The following is a 26,130-nucleotide window of genomic DNA, read 5'->3' on the forward strand; positions in this document are numbered from 1 at the left end:
AACATTCAGGAGTGATAGCTATTATATTTATTAAATACAATGACTTGGATTTCAGCTACTCTCTGCAATGGGTGTATGTGGTCATATGGGGCCATGAGATTTGAACTTTCTCTCTTCCCTGTAGAGGCTTCTGCTGTCACTGGGTGCTGCTTCCACATCCTTATCCCATTCAGAATCCATGGTGTGTGGCTTCCCCATTGTAGTCAAGGTTTTTTCTGCCTCTCCCTCAAATATCAGTTTCAAATCCCCCTTCTCACATGGGTGAGCACCCTGCCAAGTAAGTTCCTCCCTCCCCAACCTCTGCCAGAAGCCTATCATTACTCCATTCTGATCTTTGCTTGGGAAAAACAATCCTGTGTTTGGATACCATCGGCTTCTCATACTTTTCTTACCCTCCTATAAAAACATGCAACTGAACAAAAAAGTACAGCTCCTGCATGCACATGCATGTACATGCACGCATGCGCACGCGCACACACACACACACACACACACACACACACACACACACACACTACCCCTAAGCATTTTCCTCCTCCCTTTCCTGACCAGACTTCTCAAGTACACAGTCAGCATGTCAGCCTCCAGCTCCATCCCCTACGACCCCTGTGCTGCCTGCACTCTCCCTTCCAATCACACCTTCTGCGGAAAGCCCACTCTTCAGTGTCACAGAAGGTTCCATTCTGTTTCATCTTTCACCTCCTCTAAGTCCCATCACCTGGACTTCTCAGTAGCGCTATTGACCTGCTATCGACTCCTCTAAATGTGTTCTGCCCCTTGGTGGACATGAGGAAAACATGGATTTTGGAGTCAAATAAGTCTGGGTTTAATAACCCCTGCTCCATCCCTCCCAGAAGCCTTTGCTGCCTCTCCTCCTGCCCCTCAGTCCCACTGTTATCAGTGCTCACAGCCTCTGGGCTTCCCCCACCCTCAGGCAAATTACCCAAGTCTTGCCCCCTCAGTCTGCAAAGCAGGAAGAATGACACCTAGAACAGGGAGACTGGGCTGTGGTGATATTTACCCAGCGCCCTGTGCCTGACCTGTGGCAGGTGCTCACTGTTCTTCTCCGTCTTCCCTTCTGGCTCACTGGCGTTTTCTTCTCTGATGACTCTTGCCCCTCTCTCCCCACTGTCAGGCCTCTCTCTACACTCTCTCCTGTAGAGAACCAAGCCCCCGTGATGGGGACACCCAGTGTCCCTCTTCAGCCGCGAGTTGGGTCCACTCCCAGCATTACCTCCTGCCTGTGGTGCGTTTCCATCCGGAGGTCAACTCAACCTCCGAGTGACCCAATTTTGAACTCCTCTTATTCACCACCAAATCAGATCACCCTTCCTGTTTCTCTTTTTCTGTTAACAACACAACCACGTGAGGAGCTCTTGGAGGAAATGGGGCTGTTTGTGAACAAGACAGAATTTGAAAGGGGGACACAGGATCAGCCCTGTAGAAGAGATAATAGAACGACATCCCAGAAGGCTCTTCAAGAGATTCAACAGAGGCCAATTTGGGCTTGAGCTAGGAGAAACATACAAAAGAAAAGAATGACTCACTCCTAGAATTGGAGTTGCCCAGGGACAGAATGGCCAGAGATCAGGGAACCACAGAATAACTCCTGTGGGGACCACAGTAATCATACAGGCTAAGAACGACTGTCATTTAATATTCAAGTGGCTTCTATTGGCATGACCCTTTTGCAAATTGCAGAGAATGGGACTTCCACTTGAAGCATCCATCTTTTATTTAAACATACGCTTTGTCATGACTTTTCCTGGGTCTTACGAATTGCACTTAAGGACAGAATACAGGAAGAAGAGGACCTGATGGCATTAAAGACAGTAATTTAAACTATAGATCTGATCATGCTTAAACCCCTCAGTGGATTCTCAGTGTTCTTAAGATGAAAACTATACTCCCTGTGGTGACCCTCAAGGCCCTGCCCTCACTGTTACCAACTTACTTTGGGCCCCTGGCCATCTCTTGCTGTGGGGTCCCCTTACATTGGTCTTTGTACCTCCAACTGGTTACTCCTGCTCATCCTTCGAAGTCTATTCAAACCTTACTTCCTCAAGGGAGTTGCTCCCAAGCTCCCAAGCTCCAGCTCCCTTCTATAGGGGCCCCCTGGCCCCCTGCACTTTTCCCCCCTTGGCTGTTGTTGTCATAATTCTAATCAATGGTGGGATTAACTGTTAATGTGAGCTCTGTGAGGGCAGGCCCCTTCTCACCTTTGTTCACAGCTCTTTCCCTAGCACCTAGAGTCATGCTTGGCACATAGTAAATGCTCAAAAGATGTCTGTGCAGATGATGAATAAATGAATTAAAAACTACAAAATTCACTGAGTAAAAGCTAGATATGGCCACTTTCAGCTCCAGGATTCTCCATTTGAGTGATTCTCACTTTCTGGACACAGAAACATGGACTTCATTATTATTCATTATTTCCTTTGCTTTCATCTTTCATCCAACAAGACTTTAAATCCTGTTGATTATTATTGAAACATGTCTCTTGGATGGCTTCTTGTCTCCATCCAATGGGAGCTTCCTGTTTCTGCTCTCACCTTTTCCAGCCTGCCCTGAGGACCACCCTCCATTTGTCTGTTGAACTCCAGCTGGGCTCAGAATCATCCCCTGTGGAGCCTACTGAAAATATGCCCCCAGGGATCTGATGGGTGGGTCTGAAGTGAGGTTTGGGTACCTGTGCCTTTTGCAAAGCTCCCAGCTTAGTCTGATGTGCTCTGTGTTTTGAGCAGGGACCTGCTTTTATCACGACCCTTGACCCTGCCCAAATACCTGCCAGGATTCCCTGTTGCTATCTCGAGCACTGTCTTTTATACATTTCAGCTGAGTGGGACTCTAGGCTCTGGATCTCTTACCAAAAGTAGTCTTCTGAAATGTCTCCCTTTATCTTTAACATGCCAAGCAGCTTTTCTATTGTAGTCCATAATATATCTGAACACATTCCCCTCCCTCGCCCCAAAAAAATCTTTGCCCAGTGGACCTCTAGAGATGCCAATGTTTATCTTGGGGCTTCTCCTTCCCTACCCCACCCTGTACTCTGCTGTGGACTCCCAGGGTGTGTGAACTCTAGCCTGAGAAGACCAATCTCCAATAAATGTGCCAGGACACAGTGCCAGAGTGGACATGAGTCTGGACACAGAAGCAGAATCCTACATCCTAGTCCTGGCTCAGCCACTCACTCTGCAAAGCAAGAATATACATTTTTACAACACTTCTGACTTTTAGAAGTATTTCCACGATTACCAGTTGTATCCATTGCAGCATGGTGTTGGGATGGTGGGCACTGTGAATGCTTCATTCAGAGCCCATGAGCCTCTGGTAATCATACCCAATCTCACTTTGCAGTCGGATACTGTGGGATCGCTGTGGGCAAGAAGGAACCTGTATAATAGGGGGATATTTAGATAGAGTATTGACCACTAAAATCCTTTCTCTGCGGACACTTCTAGCTTGAATTTCTCTCCTGTGGCTTCTCTCAACTCAGGCAAAAGCCCTGTGAAATGGACAGGTGAGACATCTCCCCATTGGACAGATACAAAAACTGAAGCTCAAAAATATGTCTCTGCTATTCCCTGTCCCAGAAAGAGACCAGCTCAGCATCATTCGGCTATTATGAAATCATCTTTGCCACATCCCCCTTCTATCTCCTCTTTGACTTAGGGTTATCACCACCCTCCTCAGTCTTGGCTTTTAGAAGATTTCATTGCACTAAGTTAAATACTTCTATGCATCTGTGAGTCCTGTAGTCTGAGACGGTCTTGCCTTCTCATTTCCAGTGTCTCACACCTAGCAGGTGTTCAATAAGAACAGCCCACTGAGCGTTCACCAGGAGTCAGGCAGTCTACATTTGTACATGGGGCTCTTTAATGCTCAACAATCATGAGGTTGCTGCATTTTAGCCTTCCTGTGCATAAAATATGCCATTTGTTTCACTGGGTGAAAAGTCCATCCAAAACTGCTGCCTACAGTTATGACTCAAGAGTATCCATACTGTGTGAAGCTTTTATTTTCCAAAATCACAGCCAGGGCATGGATGTGAATTATAAAAATATGAATATTATTTTTTATTAAAAGCTTATGACAAAATCTAGTTCTGCTAGGCCATGAAGTATGTTCCCTGTGAAGGAAGGTGGCTCATGTCAGTGTGCCAATGCATAGATCATTATTTATATATTTGTGATACTTTTCTTTTTGGGGCACTGCCATCTCTCCCCCCAAGGGAACTCAATGGGAATGTTTGTTGTGACTTTGCCCTCTGTTGCATATTAAAGTTATTTCCTGTTATTTACTCTGAGTAGATGACTAAAAATTTGTTGTATATATTTGTTAAAGTATCCCCATTTTACAGATGAAGAAACTAAGGCTTAGAAAGGTCAGTTTATTTACAGAGCCCTGCCTGCTTCCAAATATCAGTTTTTTACTGAATGCTGCTGGAGGGTCATCCCCAAGTCAGTTATAGAAAGGACTTGCTAGATAAGCTACAAGGATTTACTGGGTCCAGGTTTCAAGGTGGGGGCAGAGAGGATGCTGGGAAGCAGGGGAGGGAAAGAGGACGCCCTCCGTCAGTGAGTGATAGGACCAAGCAGCTGGTGTGAGATTTTATTTCTTACCCTTTACACTCCTCCCACCATAGTCCTCAGAGTTCTGGTGTTTAGAATTCAAGAAGCTCTCATCCTCCTGGAGCTAAGAAAGAGGCCCCAGGCAGGGCTTGTCCTCCATCTAAAATTCCATTTGGGAAATCCCAGCCTCGCCCCAAGTGAGGGTGGAGGTACAGAGCCGGCCAGGCGTGATTCTTCTCCTTGGCACAGCTGTCAGGCTGCAGCAGGGGCAGAATGTGGCACCACATTGCAGTCATTCCAGCTCCGGGGAATTTATCGACAGCATGTCCTGCGGGAGGCAAGCTCAGGGGCTTTTTATAGCCCTCTAAGAACCGAGGGGAAAACTGATCTCTTGAGAGAGAGAAGTGGTGCACGTGTCTTTTCCAGGCACCGTTCCCTCAAACCTGTAGTCCCAGATGCCCACAGTTCAAATCAGGCCAAGGGTCATGGCTAAGTGAGCAGTGGCACACCAACTGTCCGGGAGACAGAGATCCCAACCAAACCCAGTTCCTAGAGCCCCCTCCATTGGCTTCAGTTTTCTTCACTTTGTCAGGTCGAAGGAATTCTAAGGCAGGGATCTGCACATCTCAGCCTGTGGACCAAATCCAGCCGGCCACCAGCTTTTGTAGATAAAGTTGTTTTTGTTTTTGTTTTTGTAGATAAAGTTTTATTGGAACACAGGCACACCCATTCCTTCTGCATTGTCTGCATGGCTTTCTCACTACAAGAGCAGAGCTGAGTAGCTGTAACAAGCCATATGTGGTCTGCAAAGCCTAAAGCATGTATGTACTATTTGGTCCTTTATAGGAAAAGTTTGCCAACCCTTGGATTAGACTGTAGAGAGTTTAGGAGTGTCTACCTAGAGCACTGTGGTAAGAAGGATTCTGAGGGTGTCCAAACTCAGGAAGGAAGCTCTATCCTTTAGACCATAAAAAAGTGTCTATTCAAGAGTAGGGTTGGAAGGACCCCAGAATGCCATTTGCTCATGTTTTTTTTTTTAATTTTTATTTATTTATGATAGTCACACACAGAGAGAGAGAGAGAGGCAGAGACACAGGCAGAGGGAGAAGCAGGCTCCACGCACCAGGAGCCCGATGTGGGATTCGATCCCGGGTCTCCAGGATCGCGCCCCGGGCCAAAGGCAGGCGCCAAACCGCTGCGCCACCCAGGGATCCCTGCTCATGTTTTTCAAACTACTTTTAGTCCCAGAATCCTTTTGCAAACAAAATCTTAAGCAATAGAGCTTGGGGTGAGGTGGAAATGAGAACATGGTACTGTCCATTCTGTCCCTCCTACTCCCAAGGCAGCACCTAAGGAAGCTACACAGTTCCCATTAGAAGAGCATTTGAAAACCACCTCTCCAATCCTATGGCTCTTATTTTACGACTGGGGAAACTGAGGCTCAAGGGGCAGCATCTTGCCTCAGGTCGTATGACGGACTCCCAGTTGGCTTTCCAAGGAACTACTAACATGGTCATGAGGTGTCTGCAGAGCAGAGACATAATCTCTGCTGGGGAGAAAACACATCTATTGGCTTTGGGGACCTCAGAGCTGCCATTAGTGTGTGGGTGATGACAGGCCCTCGCTGACCCAGCAGCCCATGGGGCTAAACAGGGCTGCAGTGTGGCCAGGACACATTGCTGCTACCTGCTGTGCTTCACAGTGGTTAAGCAAGGCTTGCTTGGGAGCTTTTTTTTTAGAACACCAAAGCCAAAAGAATAAAAGGAAAATTGAATTGGACCATATTTAAAAAAAAAAAAAGTCATACCAAGACACATTTTTAAAAAACAGAACATGTCTCACTAACTGACATATCAGTTAGTTCATTTTTCTGGGTTTTTTTTCCCTCCCCAAGAAAAGCTCTTATTAGGCAGATAAAACATCTTTAAACCAATGCCATCCTAGAATGGAGAAATTATGATAATTTATACTGCAGCTTTCTTTTGAAGATGAAATCAGATTTATTCATTTGTAGAATAAATATTTACTCTTCCTGTCCATTCTTGTTGAAGGGTTTGCTGAGAGCAGATGCAGCTGATATGAAACCAAGGGGGATTTTTTTTTTTTTTTTAGCTCCACTTGAACCCAGAAGAAAACTGATCTAAGGGTGTGCTGGGAAGCCAGAGAGACCGATCGTGTTTCCTCAGGGCCAGCCAGCGACCAGGTGCAGCTCTGAGGGCTTCCAGAGGGGAAGCTCGGGGTCCCTGCAGCGTCTCTTAGCGAGGCACCAATGCCGGGGACATGAGGTCATACCTGCCCGGTGGCCATCAGAGAATGTATTAGAAGGACCAGAGGGCTCAAGAGACATTTTCTAGCCAGGAACCTCAGAACCTGGGGAGGCAGCACCCAGGAAGAGAAGATACCAGAGTAAAAAGAAAAAAGGCCCAGAAATGTGCTCAGCATGCAAGGGGTGGGCGTGCCTACAGCCCAGAGAAGCAGGTAGGGGTTAAATGGAGCCTCCTCAATCAGGTCCTTGGACAGAGTAGGGCTCATCTTCCAGGTCCCCAGCTGGGTGTGTCCCAGTCCTGGAAAGGCTGGGGTGCTCAGATTTGTAACGAGTAATAGAAGCAGCCTAATGCTGGAGCCCTGGCTCCAGTGTCATGTTGCCTGGGGTCTGAATCCTAGCTCTACTCATCCACTTAATCCCCCAAGTCTCAGTTTCCTCAACTAAAAATGGAGATAACGATCTCCCATCTCCCTACTGGGATCGTTGGATTCATGCAATGAAAGCACTCAGCACATAGGAAGCATTCAATTAAAAAAAAAAAAAAAAAAAAAAACCTAACACTTAAAATACGGATTTGTAAACGATCGCCTCCCTTAATGAATTAGAATGGAATCCAAGTTCCCTCTCTGCTGCTTCCCCTCTGGCTTCGGGCTTCTGACTCCTGGCTTCTGGCCTGCTGGTCCTTGCAAGGAAGGGATGGAATGACAGAGGGATTGCGGATAAGCCACAGGGAGCGCATGTGAAGGTCTTTCGTCATTCGTGTCACAGAGGAAACTGGCCTCAAGGCCCTGGGGAGCTACCGACCAGCCGGGTGTGAGCAGGAGGGGGTTCGTGTAAGTGTTGCCATTGGGGGACGTTATTAGAAGCGGCAGTGAGCCTGTGTGACAGTGGGAAAGGAGAGGTTGGAAAGAGGTGACCAGTTAGTTGCTGCCCACGAGCGGCAGACTGCATATCATTAACTCCTCTCCGTGTTTAAGTTAAGAACAGAGAAACACACAACTTCAGGCTCTATCCACTTTCAGGTAGAGTTGTGTGGAATCACTGGTCTAATGTGGGAGCAGAGACGTTTGTCTGGGGCTCTCCCCACAGCTCATGACCCCCGTCCCCAGGACCTTCTGCTATCACTCTCCTGGAGCAACACCCCAGCCATGGAGCAGGGACCCCCCAAGGGTCTCAAGAGCCTGCCCCAGGATGGCTGGGCGTCCCGTGGACTGGAGTCCTGGGCATCTGGTCGGCACCCAATGCAGGCTTGGCAGTGGGAGGTTTCTGCAGGCAGGGGAAGGAAAGTGGAGGGGAGGAAAGGAGGACAAGGGGCTTCCCACCTGGGCCTCAGTCAGGGCTGGCATTGTGGGCCTGGCCTTTAGCCCCCCACCTGGAATGGCCTGGCTAAGCCCGGGGTGATGGTTGCATCCCCAGTGATTGCTAACAACACGAGTGGTGATGACCAACCTTTACAGAAGGACTCAGGTGCTGGCAGTTTTAGCCCCCCACCCCGCCCCTGTAATACTGCCTCCCTTCTGCTCACCACAACCTCTGAGGGGGGCACTCTCGTGATCTCTGTGTCACAGATGACAAAACTAAGGTGTTGTCACCTGCCTCGGGTCTCTAGGCTGGGGAAGGGAAACCCCAGGGTTGACTCCAGGTGTTTCTCACCCACTTTCCCACTGTACTGACCTTTCCCAACCCCCCTGTCGAAGGGCTGTCCCATGGGGGCTCGACCCCTCTTGGAAGGGACATCCACCTCTCTTTTTAGTTCAGATTTCTGAAAGTTCCATACAGTGGACCTAATAGTGTGGTCTTTGGAGCCACGACCCACTGGTCGGAGTCTACCCTCCAGTGCCCCCCAGGGCCCCAAGGAACAAGTTCACTCCTCCTCCTCCCCACCCCTCACCCCCGCCATGAGCCCTCCTGCTCTTGGAGACAGGTGTCCTAGATAGGATTTCCAGCCTTCTCCCTAGTCTGAGGTCCTCCTCCAAAATCTGCATTGTTAGTTAATCCGTCCCCAGTGCACCTGCTGTGTACCCATTACTGTGCTGGGCACTGGACAACAGTGACAGACACTAAACTAGACACCATCTCTACCCTCATGGTTCACAGTTTAATGAGGAAGGATATTGAACAAATGATCTGCTCTAGAGGGTGTAACAGGATGACCTCACCTGTCCAGGAAAGGAGGACTGCCCTCCTGGAGGAAGTTGCATCTGAACCAACCCTCATAGGAGTGGGCACCATCTGGGGAGCAGGAGAGATTTTAAATTAGCAGTAAGTCAACTTGGTATGCATCAGGAATTGCTCTAAGCACTGTACGATGCTCCACGGGATCCGCACAACAACCTGTAAGGGGCAGGTATTATCATTATCCCCGTTTCGCAGATGAGGACACTCAGAGAAGTTAAGTAACTTGCCCAAGGTCACACAGTTAGATTTGGTGGCAGTTGGAGAACAAGCCACACAGAGGAAATACCATGAACAGAGCCCTGGGCTGGGGTCTCAGATATTGAAAATAGGTAAGGAAGAGTAAAAAGTAACTCTTTATAAAAAAAAAAAAATCCTTGAACATAACAAAGATAAATACATAGTATGTTCCTAAGAGTGCATCTGCTACTGATTTGCTGGTTCTTTTATCACACTGAGGTTTCTGTGGGCTGATTGTCAACGTAATCCTTCGCCTTCTGAATGGAAATGCTGTTCTTCATCTCTTGAATCCTACAGAGGGTGTGTTGCTTGTTTGGGGAGAGGAGGAACAGATGGTATATATAACTAATAATCACAATTTACTGATTTACAAAACTTCATGCTCTCACTTTTCATAGACCTTGTCAGATTTGAGCCTCACAACAGGCCTGAGAGGTGGGTAGGGCAGTTGTCATCAACTCCACTTTAATGTTAAGGAAATTGAGGCTCAGAGACATGAAGCAACTAGTGCAGGGTCACACAGCCAGTAAGTGTAGAGGTGGGGCTTGAGCCCTGAGCTTCTGGCTCTGGATCCTGTGTTTTTTCCTCTACACTAAAACACAGCAGACAGCGGGAAGCCAGAACAATTCAAACCCGGCACTTGTGACCTCTAGAAGGTTCATTAGCCTTCCTAATCTCAGTTTCTTGTCAGTAGAACAGGGATAAGAAGAGCTCCCACCATATAGGGCCACCACCAAGATTGAAGTAATGGGCACAGAGTGGTGGCCACTGAGAATAGTCCCATAATGGAGTATCTCATACAACACAATGAATGAACACCATGACAGACAACGATATGGGTAGATCTTAGCAGTATAATGGTAAAGAAAAAATCATAAAGGATTACCTACAGCATTATAAGCTCTTTTAATAAAGTTAGACACAACTACAGATTTGTAAAAAGCTTTTGTCGCTATATCTGATTGCAGTAGCACTATATACAAGGGAAAACAAGGATGTGACAAATACAGCATTCGGGATGGATATCATCTGGACCCCGGCTTTTGCTTTGAGTGGTAGATTTGTGGGTGCTTACTACATTAGCAAAAATCATTGATGACATAAATAAATAAATAAATAAATAAATAAATGTGGAGCATGCTTGAACCAGTGATGATGGTGTCTCATGAAGCAAGGATAAGGATTAACTCAATTCTTATCCACCTGAAGTTCTATTTTTTGTTTTTAAAGGTTTTATTTATTGGGACACCTGGGTGGCTCAGTCTGGGTTGAGAGTCTGTCTCTGGCTCAGGGCATGATCCCCGGGGTCCTGGGATGAGTCCTGCATTGGGCTCCCCTCAGGGAGCCTGCCTCTCTCTCTGCCTATGTCTCTGCACTTCTCTCTCTCTCATGATTAAATAAATAAAATCTAAAAAAAAAATTCTTTTTTTGAGAGAGAGAGCACGTGCTCACAAGTGTGGGGAGGGGCAGGAGAGAACCTTCAGGAAGACTCCAGGGCCCGATACAGGGCTCAGTGCAGGACTAGATCCACAACCCATGAGATCATGACCTGATCCGAAACCAAGGTTCAGATACCCGAGTGAGCCACCCAGGCACCCCCTGAAGTTCTATTTACAAAAAGAAATGAAAGTGTCAGGCACAGGGCCCAACCAGTTGGGAAGCATTCCAGAAACGTGCACAGTCTTTCTTGGATATCTCTACTATTATTTACCTTATCTGCACACCTCTCCCCAGAGGTCCTCCTTGTCTGCCCCAGGCTATTGATGGGATGGATCCTCAAACTTCTGTGAGGCAGAAAGCCCACCCCATCTAGGCCTCACGCCACTCAGGCCAGGCACCCATCCTGTGAATGGACACCAGTGGGGAAAGGTCCTGAGGCGTGCATTGCTGGTTCCAGCAAGCTTTGGGGGTAGAAGCTTTGGGGGTAGCCCCGTTAGAAGATGGCCAGAAGGTATTACAATGCAGAAATTGGAATCTTAGGCTCTAGAATTAGGTCTAGGTTCGAATCCGGGTTCTGCTAGCTGTGTGCCTTTAGGCAAATGACTAGGCCTCTCTGAGCCTCACTCGTTCATATGTAAAATACTGTACCTCACGGGGTCATTATGAGAATTAAGTGAGGTAATCTAGGCAAAAGGGCTTAGCACAACATCTGGAGCATCATTTAAGAGCTTAAAAATACTACCTTGCATATGTTGGCAAATCGAACTCCAATAAAAATATATATATATATACAAAAAAAAAAAAAAAACCCAAGACAAACTACCTTGCTTTATCAACGGGTACCCCAGGCCACTACCAGGACCACGTCTGCCCCCCACGCAGCTGAGGAAGGAGAGGGTGCAGGCTGCCGCGGACGGAAGCAGCTGCCATCTTGTGCGAGGGGGCGAGCATGTGTATGTCACAGTTTTCCACTTCCTCCTGGAACCATTTCCTTTGTGAGCTAAACAGGGAGGAATCTGCAGACAAAGGAACAATTCTGGGAGAGCCCAGTCCCACAGCCAAAAGCTATTTCCTCGGAAGTCACTGGCTTGCCCCACACCCTCCTGTCTGGAAATGGCTTCCCTGGTGGCCCAGGGCTGGGACACCAGGTACCCAGAGCGAGAGAGCTCTGCCGGAGGATGGCGACGCCTGGACAGAGCTACTGCTAGAAAGACCGGTTAGGATGTGGGGCTTCCCTGAGCCTGTCACCCTGGCCTGATGCCTGGGAAGAGAGTCCCCAGAAAGGCCCCCCTGACCTGCTTCCCAAATGACCTGTAACCTCCCTGACCTCTGGCCTCCCGGTCTTCCTGAAATAACAGATCAGAGAAGTGTGCTAGCCTAACATCCCACATAACGATCCCCATTATTAATTTTTTTTACTTATAGACCCTTTCCCTGCGTCACCCAAACCAACACGTGAGCATCCTGAGCTCCTCCTTACAGAAGTGGAAGGTGATGCTCAGAGGGCTTGAGTGCCTTAACCCAAATTCTAGCAGGTGGGAGGCATGGCCCCAAACCAGCCGTCTCAGACCAAACCCCCAAGTCCTCCCCCTCTCCCTTCCCACCTCCCTCCCTTAGGATTCTGTACTTCTGGATGGTGGAGTCAAACCTGCACTATTCTCTTCAGCATAAAGGATATTGAGTTTCCTGCACCAGCTGTAATGAACACACACAAAAGCCTTCCAAGGTGACCTCCCCCTGCCCTCCCTCACACAGGGGCTATATTTAACTCCTGGAAAGCAGTCAGCACCAAGGCATTGGCTTTGCAGCTGGGTTTCTTTGCTGCTCCTTTTTCATTTTTTTCCAGCCCGCGGGAACCCTGGTCTTCCCCAAACACTCTGGGACAACAGGAAGTGTTTGTTTTAGTGACCAACAATGCCAGTCCGACCAGCCTGGTTCCCTCTCTGCTGTTGTGCCCACTGTTTGGCCTTCACTTGGACTCCAAGAGAAGTGCTTATGAATCTGGAGGAAGTGAGATGTCCCCATGGCCCCCAGTAGGTAGATCCGCAGCAACTTGAAAGAGACTGTGAGCAGGGGAAGGAGAGATTTCTGTACCCACAAAGTGAAGGGGCAGGTCTGCAGGCCTCACCTGTAGGTGGTGGCTTCTCTGTGGAGTTAACCCAGAGCTGGGTAGACAGGGGTAGTGCCACGAAGGACCACTGGGGCAGGCATCACTGAAGAGCTCCTTACCGGTCTTCCCGTTTTGCAATCTGCACTTCCCACGCCTGTAAAATGGGGCTAGCCCGCCTTGTCATAAGAATTAAATTGTGTAAATAATACATGTAAATCTCTTTAAAGCAGAGGGTGGCATAGAATGACAATGTAAGAGTAATGCAAATAGCTAACATTTATTGAGAACCTACTATGTGCCAGGCACTGTACTAGGCACATTTTCATGTATTAGGGCTTGCGCCCACCAATGAGGTATGTAGTTCATAGGTCACTGGCGGTGTATCTGAGGCACAGGGTGATAATGTAAGTGTCCCAAAGGTGCACAGCTAGGCAATGGGGGGGAAGGGGAGACGGGACCTGAACTCAGTTTGGGTTGCTTAATATATGTTAGTCATTTTTATTTCCCCATTCATATGTTAGGATTAAAATCCACCAACTATGAAATGTGCTTCACTGAGTCTGTTGGCAGCCGTATTCACCCACGGGATACAAGCTCAACCAAATAGGGTTTGGGGAACTTAGCCAAGTAAGAAATTGGACTTCAACTTCCATCTGTTCCCCAGGACTATTGTTACCTGTTTTGTTTTTTCTTTCTTTTTTAAGCATCCTCTTACTATGCTGACCCACTATCAGAGACATGGTTTTTAAATCACATGAACTAGCTACTAGACTATCAACTCTTAAGTTTGCTTCAGGAATTCATTCCTTCCACAAATATAGACTCTGTCAGGCACTAGCAAAAGCTGGCTCTATTCCTGCCCTCATGGAGTTCAAGCTCAAGTGGAGGAATTTGATGTTAATTGAAGAAATATATAATTAGATGTAACATTTCACCACGGCACATACCACAGGGAGAATGATGCTATGTAGTGTAAAATAGGGGACAGATGTGATCCAGAAGACAGGGGACAGTTCTCTAAGGCAGTCATGAGTGGTGAGAGAGCTGAAGAGAGCATTACTGGTTGGCAGGAGAAGGGGGTTCTGACAAGCAAAAGGAACAGGATGTGCAAAGGCCCTGGTTAAGAGGCTGAGGAAAGGAGCATGAGGGCAGCCTGGGGAAGGTCTCTCTGAAAGGGCCTGTAGAGTTGGAGGACCATAGGAGGGCTTCCTCTTCCCTCCCACCATGCAAACACTGAGGTCATACCTGCTAAGTGGACTGCTTTCCTTTCCAGGATACCCTACCTCCCCACCCCTACAATGGGTCATACCTCATTAATGGACTAGCTCGTTGAAGTGCAGTATACAGTAAGTCATCTCTCAAATCATGATCAAAAAATGTTGAAAGTAACACACTGAAACTTTCTCCAGCTCAGGAGCCTTTATGAGCTGGAAATTGGGTTATTTTGCTATTTGGAAAATGAGAAAGAAAATTTGAGTAAACAAAACATGTAAGCCCTTTGTTTAAAAAAAAAAAAAGAGTGTACTGACAACTTTCCTATTTTGCATTTTAAAATCATACCTGTTGCATGTTCTCTGACTTTGAAAACAAAGAAGGATGAGTTATCTTTGTCTTAAAGAGGCTTGTCAGAGAAGGAGATGGGAGAAAGAGTTGCTGTAGTTCCTCCTACTGCCTTGCATTTAATGAAATTGTAACCTGCAAACTGTTTCCAAGCATTTTTATAAATTCTGGAGTCTGAAAGGTGCCCAGGAATGAGATCACAAGTTCAGGGCGCCCACTAGGCTTACCAGGTAGGTGCCAAAACGGGTTATTATCCCTGTGGTTTGCAGAAGGTTAATTATTCACGTGTCTTTTGTTATGGAAATTAGATTCTCCCTTTCAGATCTCTAAATAAACCCAACCTTCCCTGCATTAGAACCCACAGAGGCTATGGTAAAGACCTTTTGCGTGAAAGCTTCATTCGTGCTCATGGGGGTGTGCACTCCTGGGAACAAGTAACAGTGCTTTTGGCCTGTGGCTTATTTTCTGTTCTGTGCCCTCTCATTTTGATTTAAAGTGGGGAGGGGAGAGGAACAGAGAGAAAACTGATCTTAGTCTTAGGTATTCACCAGTAACAATAAGCACTCAGTGGTCTAATCTTAAATATATTTTACAGTAGGTTTCTAATTTTATTTGGCAAACTTATTTTTTTGCATCCCAAAGAACAATTATCACCCATCTTGGGTTTCTGAGCCCGTCTGTCCCACTTAGTGAAAGATTGAAGTTTTATAAACAATGATTAAACCATTTCTTCCTGTGTGGTTTTTTTTTCCTCACTGGAATTCACTGTACCTCCCTAAAGTTCAGCTAAACCAAACAAGATCAATGAAATGTATTCGTGGTTCTAAATAAACTTTAGACACAAAAGATAATGCTGTCCCGATGACCCAGTGTGTCCTCAGAAAGCGGACAGGACCTGGACCAGGAGTGAAGATGAGAGGGGGCGGGTAAGGAATGGGTGAAGGAAGTCCTTCCTGACGGGGGACAGCAGGGACAGGACTCCCCTCCAACTGAAAGATGTCCCCTCATCTGACATGGGGGGGTGGGGAGTCCTTGGGGTAGGAGCCCAATGAGGGAAGGGGCTGCACCACCTCCTATTGGCATAGCCACCCTAAGCTCAGTATCAGTCCCAGCGCTATGAACTGTCAACAGGTGAGGTTTGCAGAGTCCCCCATGTCCTTTTGTCCCCAGATATGCCCTCCCTCGTGGCCCCACACCTGAAACTCCCTAGAGGTCACATATGAATGGCGAGGCACCTGTTCAGTGCACTGAGCCCATATGCGTGACTTCGATTCATCTTTACAATGACTGTGTGGAGCAGCTGCTGTGATTACCCCGCACAGTCTGCAGATAAAGAACTAGAAGTTTGGACGAGTTAAGAAATTTCTCCGGGGCCATGGCTGGAAAATGGCCAAGCTTGGAGGGGTCAGATTGTGCACAGCCTGTGTTCTTGGCCACTCTTTGATGACTCAGCCAAGTAGCAAGCTTTGTGTGAATTTAACGCTAGGGACTTTTGTTTTCAATTGGTTGTGTGCCCATAGCTAAGTCAAATAACCTCTTGGTCCTTCACTTTTCACATCTTTAAAATGAGAAGGGTGGACTAGGTCATCAAAATATCATGTTTCACTAAGTAGATGTTTCTTGGGCAGCAAGCATCACTGAGGCACAGTCCCTGTCCTCATGGAGCTAGTCACACACCTATGGCAGCTCTGTCGCCAAATACTACCTGAGCGGTGCTGGAGGGAGTATTAGGAGACAGCAGCCATCACAGTAATATGGCCCTGAGTGCTGGCTCCAGGCACAGCACCCAAGACCAAGTGCTTCGCCAACAGGACCACCTAGCTTTGCCGGCGTCCCCACGTTACAGACGAGAAGACCAGGGCTCAGAGCTCACTAACAGGCCGTCCTGGTACAGCTTGGAAGTGGCAGCTCAAGAATTGCAGTGTGAGGGTTCTGACCCGAAGGCCCCAAGCACCGTGCTCTTCTAAGCAAGCTTCCCTGCTTGGGAGCTCTTATTCCCCCCGACTTGCAGTTATTTCAAAAGTGGTGTCTAACGATAACCTGTTAGGAAATGAGCAAGGCCTTCCCACGTTCCTTATGTTCACAGACGAGCCTTGTAGTGTGTGTTTTCTGGCGGAGTGTCTTTCAAAGACTGAACCTTGGAATCACCTGCGGTATTTATTAAAATGCAGCCTCCTGGGTTGCAGTAGAGGGTCTGCTGAATCAGAAGCCTCAGGTAGCAGGTCCAGGAATCTGCCTTCCCAGCAACAATCCCCACCCCCCCACCCCCAATCGGAGAGTCTTACTCTTGCTGAAATTTGAGGCTGCTGTCCCGGCGGTCTGTGTAAACCCTGGCAGAGCCACTTGCCATATGCACTATCTACATACGATTTCTCTCCAAATTAAATTCTATGATAGTTTAAATCCCTGTGGTTTCAGTTCTCTGGCATTAAGGATGAAGCTGCCACAGAAGGCGCTTCCACATTCATTGCCTCTGGAAGCCAGCCTTGGGGGGGGGGGGGGGGCTCCGTACTGTCTTTGAAGAGCCGAGCACTGGCTGAAAGCCCTCTTGTGCCCATAAAGTATGAGCATCTCTCTGGGATGAGATCTTGCTGCAGTGCAGAGACACCCACTGAGCAAGAATCTTAGCCCCCCAATAAGGGTCTTCCACCTGCCTGGTGCGGGGACCCCAGGTCAGGAGCCCTGATGGAGTCATGGCCCAGCGCCCCCAGCAGGAGAGCTATGGGGGCTGCTTGCCTCCCCTCTGCCCTGGCCTGGTCTCCACTGCTCTGAGCCCACTTTTTCTGATGGAAGATTCAGGCACAGGGTGTACACAGTGACGTCAGGCAGACCTGGGCTCAAGACCTTACCACTTACTGACTGGGTGGCCTCGCTTCTCCGAGCCCTCCTTCTGTCCCTTGTGGGCACAGAGCCCAACACTACATCCCTCCTGTGCAGTTTATGAGCATGAAATGAGACGGTGCGCCCTAGATGCCCAGCACACAGTCACCACTCTGCTCTAGGGAAGGGTCCTTGCCCATGTGCTGCCTGCAGGCTGAGCCTTCCCCTGTGGCTCACGCTCCCTCCGCCAACCGACTTTAGAAATGCTGTATGGGGACGTCTGGGTAGTTCAGCAGTTCAGCGTCTGCCTTTGGCTCAGAGTGTGGTTCCGGAGTCCCAGGATCGAGTCCTACGTCAGGCTCCCTGCATGGAGCTTGCTTCTCCCTCTGCCTGTGTCTCTGTCTTTCTCTCTGTGTGTCTCTCATGAATAAATAAAATCTTAAAAAAAGAAAGAAAGAGAAAGAAAGAAAGAAAGAAAGAAAGAAAGAAAGAAAGAAAGAAAGAAAAAGAAATGTTGTGTGACTCTCCCTTAGTCACCTGCTGCCTGCTGGGTCCTTCCAGGCTACAGAAGGCATCACGGGCACTGGGCAGTTCCTCACTGCCCATCTGCTTCTCCCAGGTTCACTCGGTGCCCTCCTTCTGCTCTGCTCTGTCTGGACTTTTGTGATCACATCTCCATTAAGTAGGAACACTTAGGGGGTGCCTGGGTGGCTCAGTGGCTTAAATGTGTCTGCCTTTGGCTCAGGTCATGATCTCAGTGTCCTAGGATGGAGCCCAAGTGAAGTCAGGCTCCCTGCTCAGAGGGGACTCTGCTCCTTCCTCTCCCTCTGCCCCTCCCCACCACTTGTGCACTCTGTCTCTCAAATAAATAAAATCTTTTTTTAAAAAAAAGAACACTTAGAACACAGGGTCCCAGGACACCTGGATGGATGGCTCAGTGTTTAAGCGTCTGCCTCTGGCTAAGGTCGTGATCCCAGGGTCCTGGGATCGAGTTCCGAGTTCCGTATCAGGCTCCCAGTAGGGAGCCTGCTTCTCCATCTGCCTGTGTCTCTGCCTCTCTCTCTGTGTATCTCTCTCATGAATAAATAAAGAAAAATCTAAAAACAAAACAAAAAAAAAATTCAGGGTCCCATGTTAGGAATCCCATTAACAATCAGGGAAAACATTTTAAACGTTGTTACCAAACCTTGGGTACTGTAACTCCCATTTTTCAATGCAGAGAACTCACTCGGAACTTAGTTGTTCGTTCTTTAGAAACAATTGCAACAAACCTCAAATCAGAAGCAAGGAGAGATTTGGAAGCAGGAATGCTGCCACACATAGGCACTGGCTGATAAGAGCGAGAAGAAACCTTTGGGACCTCAGAGCAAAATGAGAGAAAGGACAGGAGGGAGGTGAAGAGAGAGGGTGGAAGGGACGGACACAGGGACAGACTTAGCAACCTGTCATTATGGAAGGACAGCAACTCAGAAAGGTGTGGTTGGGGAGGGGGGATGCCCCAAGCGAGTCCACCAAGTCAAAACCACTTTTATCTAGTTCTCAGACACAGTATGCCTTTTTTCACTCCCATTCTCTCTATGTTTACAGAGTTTTCCAGAGGTTGTGTCATGTGATGATGCGATAGCTCTGAAGGCTAATGAGATGTGTGCCTGTGTATTCTTGTGGTTTGAAATTTTCTCAGCCTTGGGGCACCTGGGTGGCTTAGTCAATTAATCGTCTGCCTTTTGCTCAGGTCATGATCCCAGGATCCTGGGATCGAGTCCCACATAGGCCTCCCTACTTGGTGGGGAGTCTGCTTCTTCCTCTCCTCTGCCTGCCGCTTGTGCGCTCTCTCTCTCTCTCTCTCTCTCTCTCTCTCTCTCTCTCTCTCTGTCAAATAAATAAAATCTTTTAAATAGATAGATAAATAAATAAATAAATAAATAAATAAATAAATAAATAAATAAATTTTCTCAGCCTTAAATGTTAATATAATCAATATTGATAGATATAAATCACATAAGACAAAAGTTATTTGGAGTCCTTGATGATTTTCTGATGTGCAAAGGCATCCCAAAGCCAGAAAGTTTCAGAGCCACTGGTAGAGGGATAAGCAGTCACTGTACCCCATAGCCTTGACATTCTCACATGGTATCAGGGCAGGGTCATGAATTTTCAAATAGGAACCATGGCTGCAGGCCACAAGAAAGCTCCCATGGTCCCTTGTGGTGCCTTCCTGGTAGCATTTACCATGGCCTCCCTTGTGACTAATTATGTGTGTGTACATATGTGTGTGTGAGAGAGACAGAGAGGGAGGGAGCATATCCACTGGAACAATATCTTAATCATTTTCTCATCCCCCGAGTGGCGCATAATTAGCACTCAGTAAATATATTTTTTAAAGATTTTATTTATTTATTTATTCATGAGAAACACAGAGAGAGGCAGAGACACAGGCAAAGGGAGAAGCAGGCTCCATGCAGGGAGCCCGACGTGGGCCTCGATCCCAGGTCTCCAGGATCAGGCCCAGGGCTGCAGGCGGCGCTAAACCGCTGAGCCACTCGGGCTGCAGCAGTAAGCATTTTAGAACTAAGTTAACTGACTTTCTGTGTATCTGAGGAGGGTGCCAGAGAGTTCCTTTGCAACAGCTAAAATTTACCTAGAATGATTTTATGATTTTAAGTGGTTTCCTACTTTAAGGAGGGTAATCTACTCACCCAGAAGCCTTGCTCAGGTGACCTTGCAAGGGCTGAGGCCCTGGAGGCAGCAGGGCCTCTAGGTCCCTTGCACTTGGGCTTTGAGGTGTGCGACTCTACAGCCCTAGAGTCTGATTCTACGCGAACATGGAATCTGCCCAGCTCTACCTCTTTCAAGCTGTGCAACCATGTCACAGCCTCCCTTGGGCTCAGTCCTCTTCTGGAACACAGGTATCCCAGCGGGAGCTGCTCACAGATGAGGCATGGCGTGCAAAGCTGCTACCTCAGTGCCCAGTGGCAGAGAGAGCTCTTAAGGTGGTAGCTGACGGGATCAGCCTCTAGCTCATTTTCAGCAGATCTAAGGTGATGATGGAATGCCACAGAGAGACCAGACCGCCACATCATATTTTTTCCACCAAGTGCTACTATCCATACATAAGTTTTCTATTTTTAAAAGTCCTGGCCAAAAAAAAAAAAAAGTCCTGGCACAGTCATCTGTTTGTGCCCTCTCTCATCAAACACATGGAGCACCAGCACTCAGCAGGCCCCAGACTAGGTGCTAAGGAGGCCGAGACCCCTAGACCGTCTGCTCCGTCTCGAGCTTCACAGCCTGCCACGGGAGCAGACACTCACGGAGACCCACACAGCACAGAGCAGTGTGGTAAACACCACAATGGCAGCAGCGCCATCACCTCCCAGGTGCTGCCCTGGGGTGAGCATTTACTCTGTACGGGGCAAGGCACTTTACATGCATGACATAATTCATCTTTACAGCAACCCTATAAGGCGGATGCTATTATTACCCCCATGTATAGAGGAGGAAACTGAGTCACAGGCTAAGTAACTTGTGAAGGTCCCACAATAAATGAATGATGGAACCTGAACTTGAACCAGGCAGTCTGGCTCCAGGGCTGGCTCTCTTATGCATGATGTTATAGCCCCTCTAACACACCCAGACCCTGTAGCTGTAAGTCGGAGTCTGGTTGTTGCCCTAGGAGGGCCCAGGGTGGAGAGAAACATATGGGGCTGGGAGTCTGGAGACTAGAAGTCAAAGGCCTGGCTCTTTTGTGGCCTTCGTGTAACTGCAAGCAAGACATTTCTCTTCTCCGAGCCTTGGTTTCTTCCTTTAAAAAGTAGGCGTGATCATGGGACCTATCTCAAAGCTTGTTGGTAAGGATTGCATAAAATACTGCAAGGCAATCTCATGCCCTGGTTAAAAGGGAGGGAGGGAGGGAGCCAGGGCCAGTCGAGGCTCTGCTGGCTGTGTGACCCTGGAGGAGTTACTTAACCACTCTGAGCCATTAAATGCTTGGTAGTAAATTTAGATGAGACTATAAGCACGAAAGGCTTAGCACAGTGCACAATAATTGTTCAACACAGTTAGCTTTTAGTATCTGGCACAAGTGACCGGCAAGTGGCAAAGCAAGACAGTACTACTACTGTAACGAAGCTGGTCTTTGGGCTAAGGCAAACCAAGTCCCCAAGTGACTGTTTGGGACAGGGAGACATGAATGACATCATGGTCATGGCATGCTCCAGTCTTTAAAGGACTGTGTGCTGTAGGGTTTTTGCAACTCCACATCCTCCTAACCAGCAGTGTCAGCATCAGCGGGGAGCTCACTAGAAATGCAGAGCCTCAGGTCCCACCTAGACCTGACCCCGCCTCTGCATTTTGACGAGATCCCCAGGTAATTCCTCTATACACTCAAGTTTGAAAAACGCTGGTGAAGCACGGAAAGACTGGTGATAAAGGTTTGGGGCCTGGGGTGGGAAGGGTTAATGTTTAGTTTGGCTCCCATCAAGGCACCGGAAACAGAAGGTTCCAGAGATTGAAGTATATGAACTGATGGGACAGGAAGGCTCCCTTCCTGCCTGTGTCCTGGATGGCCAGGGGCTCCAGCCTGGGACCTGCACTGAGCCCCGAGCTGCAGTGAGGAAAGACCCCTGTGGGCTGGACAGCCGAGAGCATGCTGGGACAGAGGCAGGCCTAAGAGCCTCTGCTCAGGCTACCTGGGCTCGGAGTTGCCAGGCTGAACCCTGTAATGTCAGTCCTCAGGCCAAGGCCATATGAGGTCTGAGGCAGAGTGGGGAGGCCCAGAGGAATGTCATGGTTAACTGTGCAAGTCTGTCCCTTGGGAGGTGGGCGGCCAGCACTGGGACAGCTGTGGGAGGGCTTCTGAGGTCTCCCTGCTGCACCCGCCTTGCCCTCTGCCCCCCTATCCCCCGCTTCCCTGGCCTCTGGGGGGTGGAGGCAGGGCAGGATCCTGACACCCAGCCCCTGTGCTTCCTCCTCAGTGCTGGAACAGCTGCTCCCTGAGCTCACGGGGCTGCTCAGCCTCCTGGACCATGAGTACCTCAGCGACACTGCCCTGGAGAAGAAGATGGCTGTGGCCTCCATCCTGCAGAGCCTGCAGCCCCTCCCAGGTCAGCCATCGGCAACCCCCACCCCCCCAGCTCCTCAAGAACCTGCAGTAGCTCCCCAGGGACTGTGGCCTGAGGATGCCCAAGCCTCAGAGTGGGGCTCGCAACGCTGTTGTGGCCTGGCCCATGTCCTCATCCACTTTGTTCCTTCTCCAACCTGGCTATGCTCTTCATACCCCTCCATCCTCGACCCACTGAAACTCGTGTACACAATGTACATGCCACACGTACTCACACATGCACACATGCCACACTCATAGGCACAGCACGTTCTCCCCTGCATGGGACACCCATAACAAATATACACTCACATGACACACACCGCACCCTCACCAGCAGCACGCTCTCACATACACAGCTCATGTGACACAGGACACACAGCACATCTCTCCACCCCACATACTCTCACACAACACTCACACGCAGTCTGTGACACACAGCAGACGCAGCACACACGTCACACACCGCCTCGGCCAGACGTACACTGGCCCGGTGGCATCCGTCATGTTCCTCCCTCTAACCCGCACAGCTTCTCTGCCCCACTGCCTGCTCGGCAGCAAGGCCTCCTCATCCACTCCCACCTTTCCTCCACACCCCGGGTCAGCCCACACGTTGCTAAACGGAAAGCCCAGAGCTCAGTAAACTCTGACGAGCCGAGCCACGCCATGTCCTGCAGGGTTGCGGGGAGTCTGAGTGATGGGCAGGGGGCACCACCACCAGGGGACTCTCTGAGCCTCACTTCCAGTGACAAAACAGGCAGATGTCATCAGCAGCCCTCACGGGACTGTGGGAGGGTGGGAGGGGCAGCGGTTTGCCGACTGTGCTTGGCCCTGTCCCCTTGCCGTCCCCAGAGCAGCCCTAGTCTCTGTTTTCTGTACTGGGCTCTGAGCATCCTTCCCCTTGGAGGAGGAGATGCTTAGGAACAATAGAAAGATAAGAACAAAGTTTGAAAACCAGACAACTCACTTAGGAGGTGCACGTGCTTTGTCCACAGTGCTGTGTCCTGAGGGGGTTTGAGTCCCGGTGGTGGGAGGGGGAGACTCGGCCCTCCTCAGAGTCGGCAGCAGCAGGTCCCCTCCCTCCTCAGTGCAGGCGTGCTCCCCCTCTCCCCACAGCCAAAGAAGTCTCCTACCTGTATGTGAACACTGCGGACCTCCACTCCGGGCCCAGCTTCGTGGAGTCCCTCTTTGAAGAGTTCGGTAAGCGACCCTGTCCCCACCCCAGCTGGGAGCTGTCCTCTCCCTGCACTGGAGCCCCACTGCCCCAGTCTCTGGAAGCGCCCTCAGATCGGGTGGGGGCCTGGCTCTAAGGTGGCAACACTGAGCCACTTTCTAAACGAGAAGACCAAGTCTCAGAGTGATGAGGTCATCTGCCCACCGTTAGTAACAAAAGAGGTGATAGAGGCCCCCTGACCCCAAATCCCCAAATCCAGGCTCCTTCCCATTCTCCCATGCTCATCCCTGGCTTTCTCTACCCCAATGGCCTGAACCTCGGTAGACTGTGACCTGAGCGACCTCCGGGACATGCCAGAGGATGACGGGGAGCCCTGCAAAGGAGCCAGCCCTGAGCCAGCCAAGAGCCCGCCTCTGAGACATGTGAGTCATGGTCTGGGTCCCCATACACTGTGGCGCTCTGTCCCCCTGAGGTGGCCATGGAAACTCTCCCCCCAGTGCCTGGGAGCCTCCTGGCTGTGCAGGACCCTGTTCTAAGGGGAAGAACAGGCTGTGAGAACATTTCGATGACTCTCATGATGTATTATTCACCGTGCCCATGCTGAGCAAGGATAACAAGGTGAACCGACCGTCCATTCGGGCATAAAGGACGTTCCGCACCCCAACTTCTAATTACTGTCATAAACATGGAGTGTGGGGAAAGCTCTGGACTAGGAGTTGGTGGCCTCTGCCCTCTTCCAGCTGCTATGTGGTCTTAGACCAATCACCTCCCCTTTCTGAGCCTGTTTCTTCACTTACAAAAGAAAGATTTGGGTCATCACATCTAGGGTTCCCAACCTTCATCTGTGGAATTAAGGCAAGGGGCCTGTAATCACATCAAACACTCTCCGTCAACTGCATATTTCACTGTCATCTTCACCATCCAGTGGTACCAATGGTGGACCCCTTGCTACGTGCTCCACATGCTCACAATAACTGAATGAGGTTGGCACCTCTGTTATCCCCTTTTACAGGTCAGGAAACTGAGCTTAGATTACACGACATGTCCCATCACGAGTAAGTAGCAGAGCTTAATCCCAGTGAAAGAGGGATGCCCTGGCCCCAGAGTCTAAGCACTTAGCCACGAGGCTATGCTGCCTCCCTAGGTGCTGTGCCTTCCAACTGCTTGCCCCGCTGCTCCTCACAGGTCTGTACGTGGGCTTGCAGAGCAGAGCAGAACTCAGTATTTTTTGATCACTGCATGTGCTTACTCCAAAGCCTAACTACATCTCTGCAGCAGTCCACAAAACTTAGATATTACAGGGAAGCCCGGATGCCGAAATAAGTTGGGCAGATAATAGAGGACCAAGCAAACTCTCAGGGTTTCCCACCTCTGCCCTCCTGCCACTCTGTCAGGAGTTACAGCTGCACGTTCAGAGATTATACGTCCTGCCTCCTCGGGGCTCCTGCCTATCTCTGCTGCAGCCTCCTGCCGGTCACTCGGCCTCTCCCTCTCCTCTCTGAGCCTTCTTGGTCTTATCCACTTCCCTTATCCCTCGCTTCAGGCTGCCGATCTACCTCCACCGCTTCCCCAAAGGCCCCCACCCGAGGACTACTATGAAGAGGCCCTTCCCCTAGGACCCGGCAAGTCCCCCGAGTACATCAGCTCCCACAGTAAGTTCTGGTCTCCTGGGGAACTCCCCTCCTCTAGCTCCTGTGTGTCCTGCTAGGACTGGAGCTCCAAGCTGCACACCCACCCGGCTCACATCCTGAGGAGGAGCTGCCTGAGTCCCCAGCCTCTCTAGTGGAGGCTGGGGGGAGGCCAGTGGTGTAGCCCCAGGGATGGGGGGCTTGATTCCAGTCCCAGTTCTGTGCAGCCTTGCACAACTGCCTTCCCTACCCTGAAAATAAGAAAGGGGCTGGATACATGCATATAAATGTGCCAGGATGGAGGGAGACAGACGGCCCACTGTGTCCTGGTCCCTAGCACTGAAGCTGGTGCTCACCCAAGTGCCCCTCCTCCGTGGACCTGGTGAACTACTTTGTCCTTCGGCCTGACTCTCACCTTATAGGCAGGTTAAGTTAAAAAGCCAACATGTAGGGTGAAAAAGCACGTGGAGGAAATCAAAAGGTCCTCTGAGCAGAGTGTGGCCCCCCAGGGAATTCATGAAAAGATCTAGGAAGAAGTATCAGGAGCTTTACTTATATTTAGCTCAACACTTCTTCCTAAAATGTTTGTGTGAATGTTTTAGAGTTGGAGCATTTATAATCTAATAATAGCATAACTCCTGTAAGCAGTCTATACATATATACATAAATAATTTACACGCAAATAAATGGAAGTACATTATATGGTTACATTTTTACTGACAGGTGAACACAATAAAATAAAATAATTTAAAGGGCACTGGTACAAATTACCTTTGGAAAAGCTCTTAAATCAGCCACAAAGGAGAGTCTTTGGATTTGGACTCATCTCTCAGTGTTTCCTCCGGCACTGAAACAAATGGCTGATTCTTTGAGGATCAGATAAGTCACTGGCTTGGATATAGGAACTTAACATTATACACAAGAAATTATTTTATATGGGTTTGGGGTGACCCAGCATTCGTAGTTGAGCTTGTATAAGACAATGATTATGTGATGCTATGTCGTCATTCAGTAGCACAGTAGAATATTTTCCAACTGCCAAAAAATAAAT

The 26,130-nt window shown here is 49.0% G+C and overlaps 1 protein-coding gene across 1 annotated transcript in view; it reads left to right on the forward strand.

Annotated features, from left to right (window-relative positions):
* Positions 1 to 26,130, forward strand: part of AFAP1L1 (actin filament associated protein 1 like 1) — a 61,972-nt gene that overhangs the window by 5,339 nt on the left and 30,503 nt on the right. Inside the window, exons 2-5 of the mRNA XM_055324942.1 lie at positions 22,153 to 22,281; positions 23,394 to 23,477; positions 23,776 to 23,873; positions 24,995 to 25,103. Coding sequence (XP_055180917.1) covers positions 22,153 to 22,281; positions 23,394 to 23,477; positions 23,776 to 23,873; positions 24,995 to 25,103 — 420 coding nt within the window. The remainder of the gene's footprint in view (positions 1 to 22,152; positions 22,282 to 23,393; positions 23,478 to 23,775; positions 23,874 to 24,994; positions 25,104 to 26,130) is intronic.

Source organism: Nyctereutes procyonoides, unplaced genomic scaffold, assembly GCF_905146905.1.
Source record: "Nyctereutes procyonoides isolate TBG_1078 unplaced genomic scaffold, NYPRO_anot_genome, whole genome shotgun sequence".
Classification (NCBI taxonomy): Eukaryota; Metazoa; Chordata; class Mammalia; order Carnivora; family Canidae; genus Nyctereutes; species Nyctereutes procyonoides.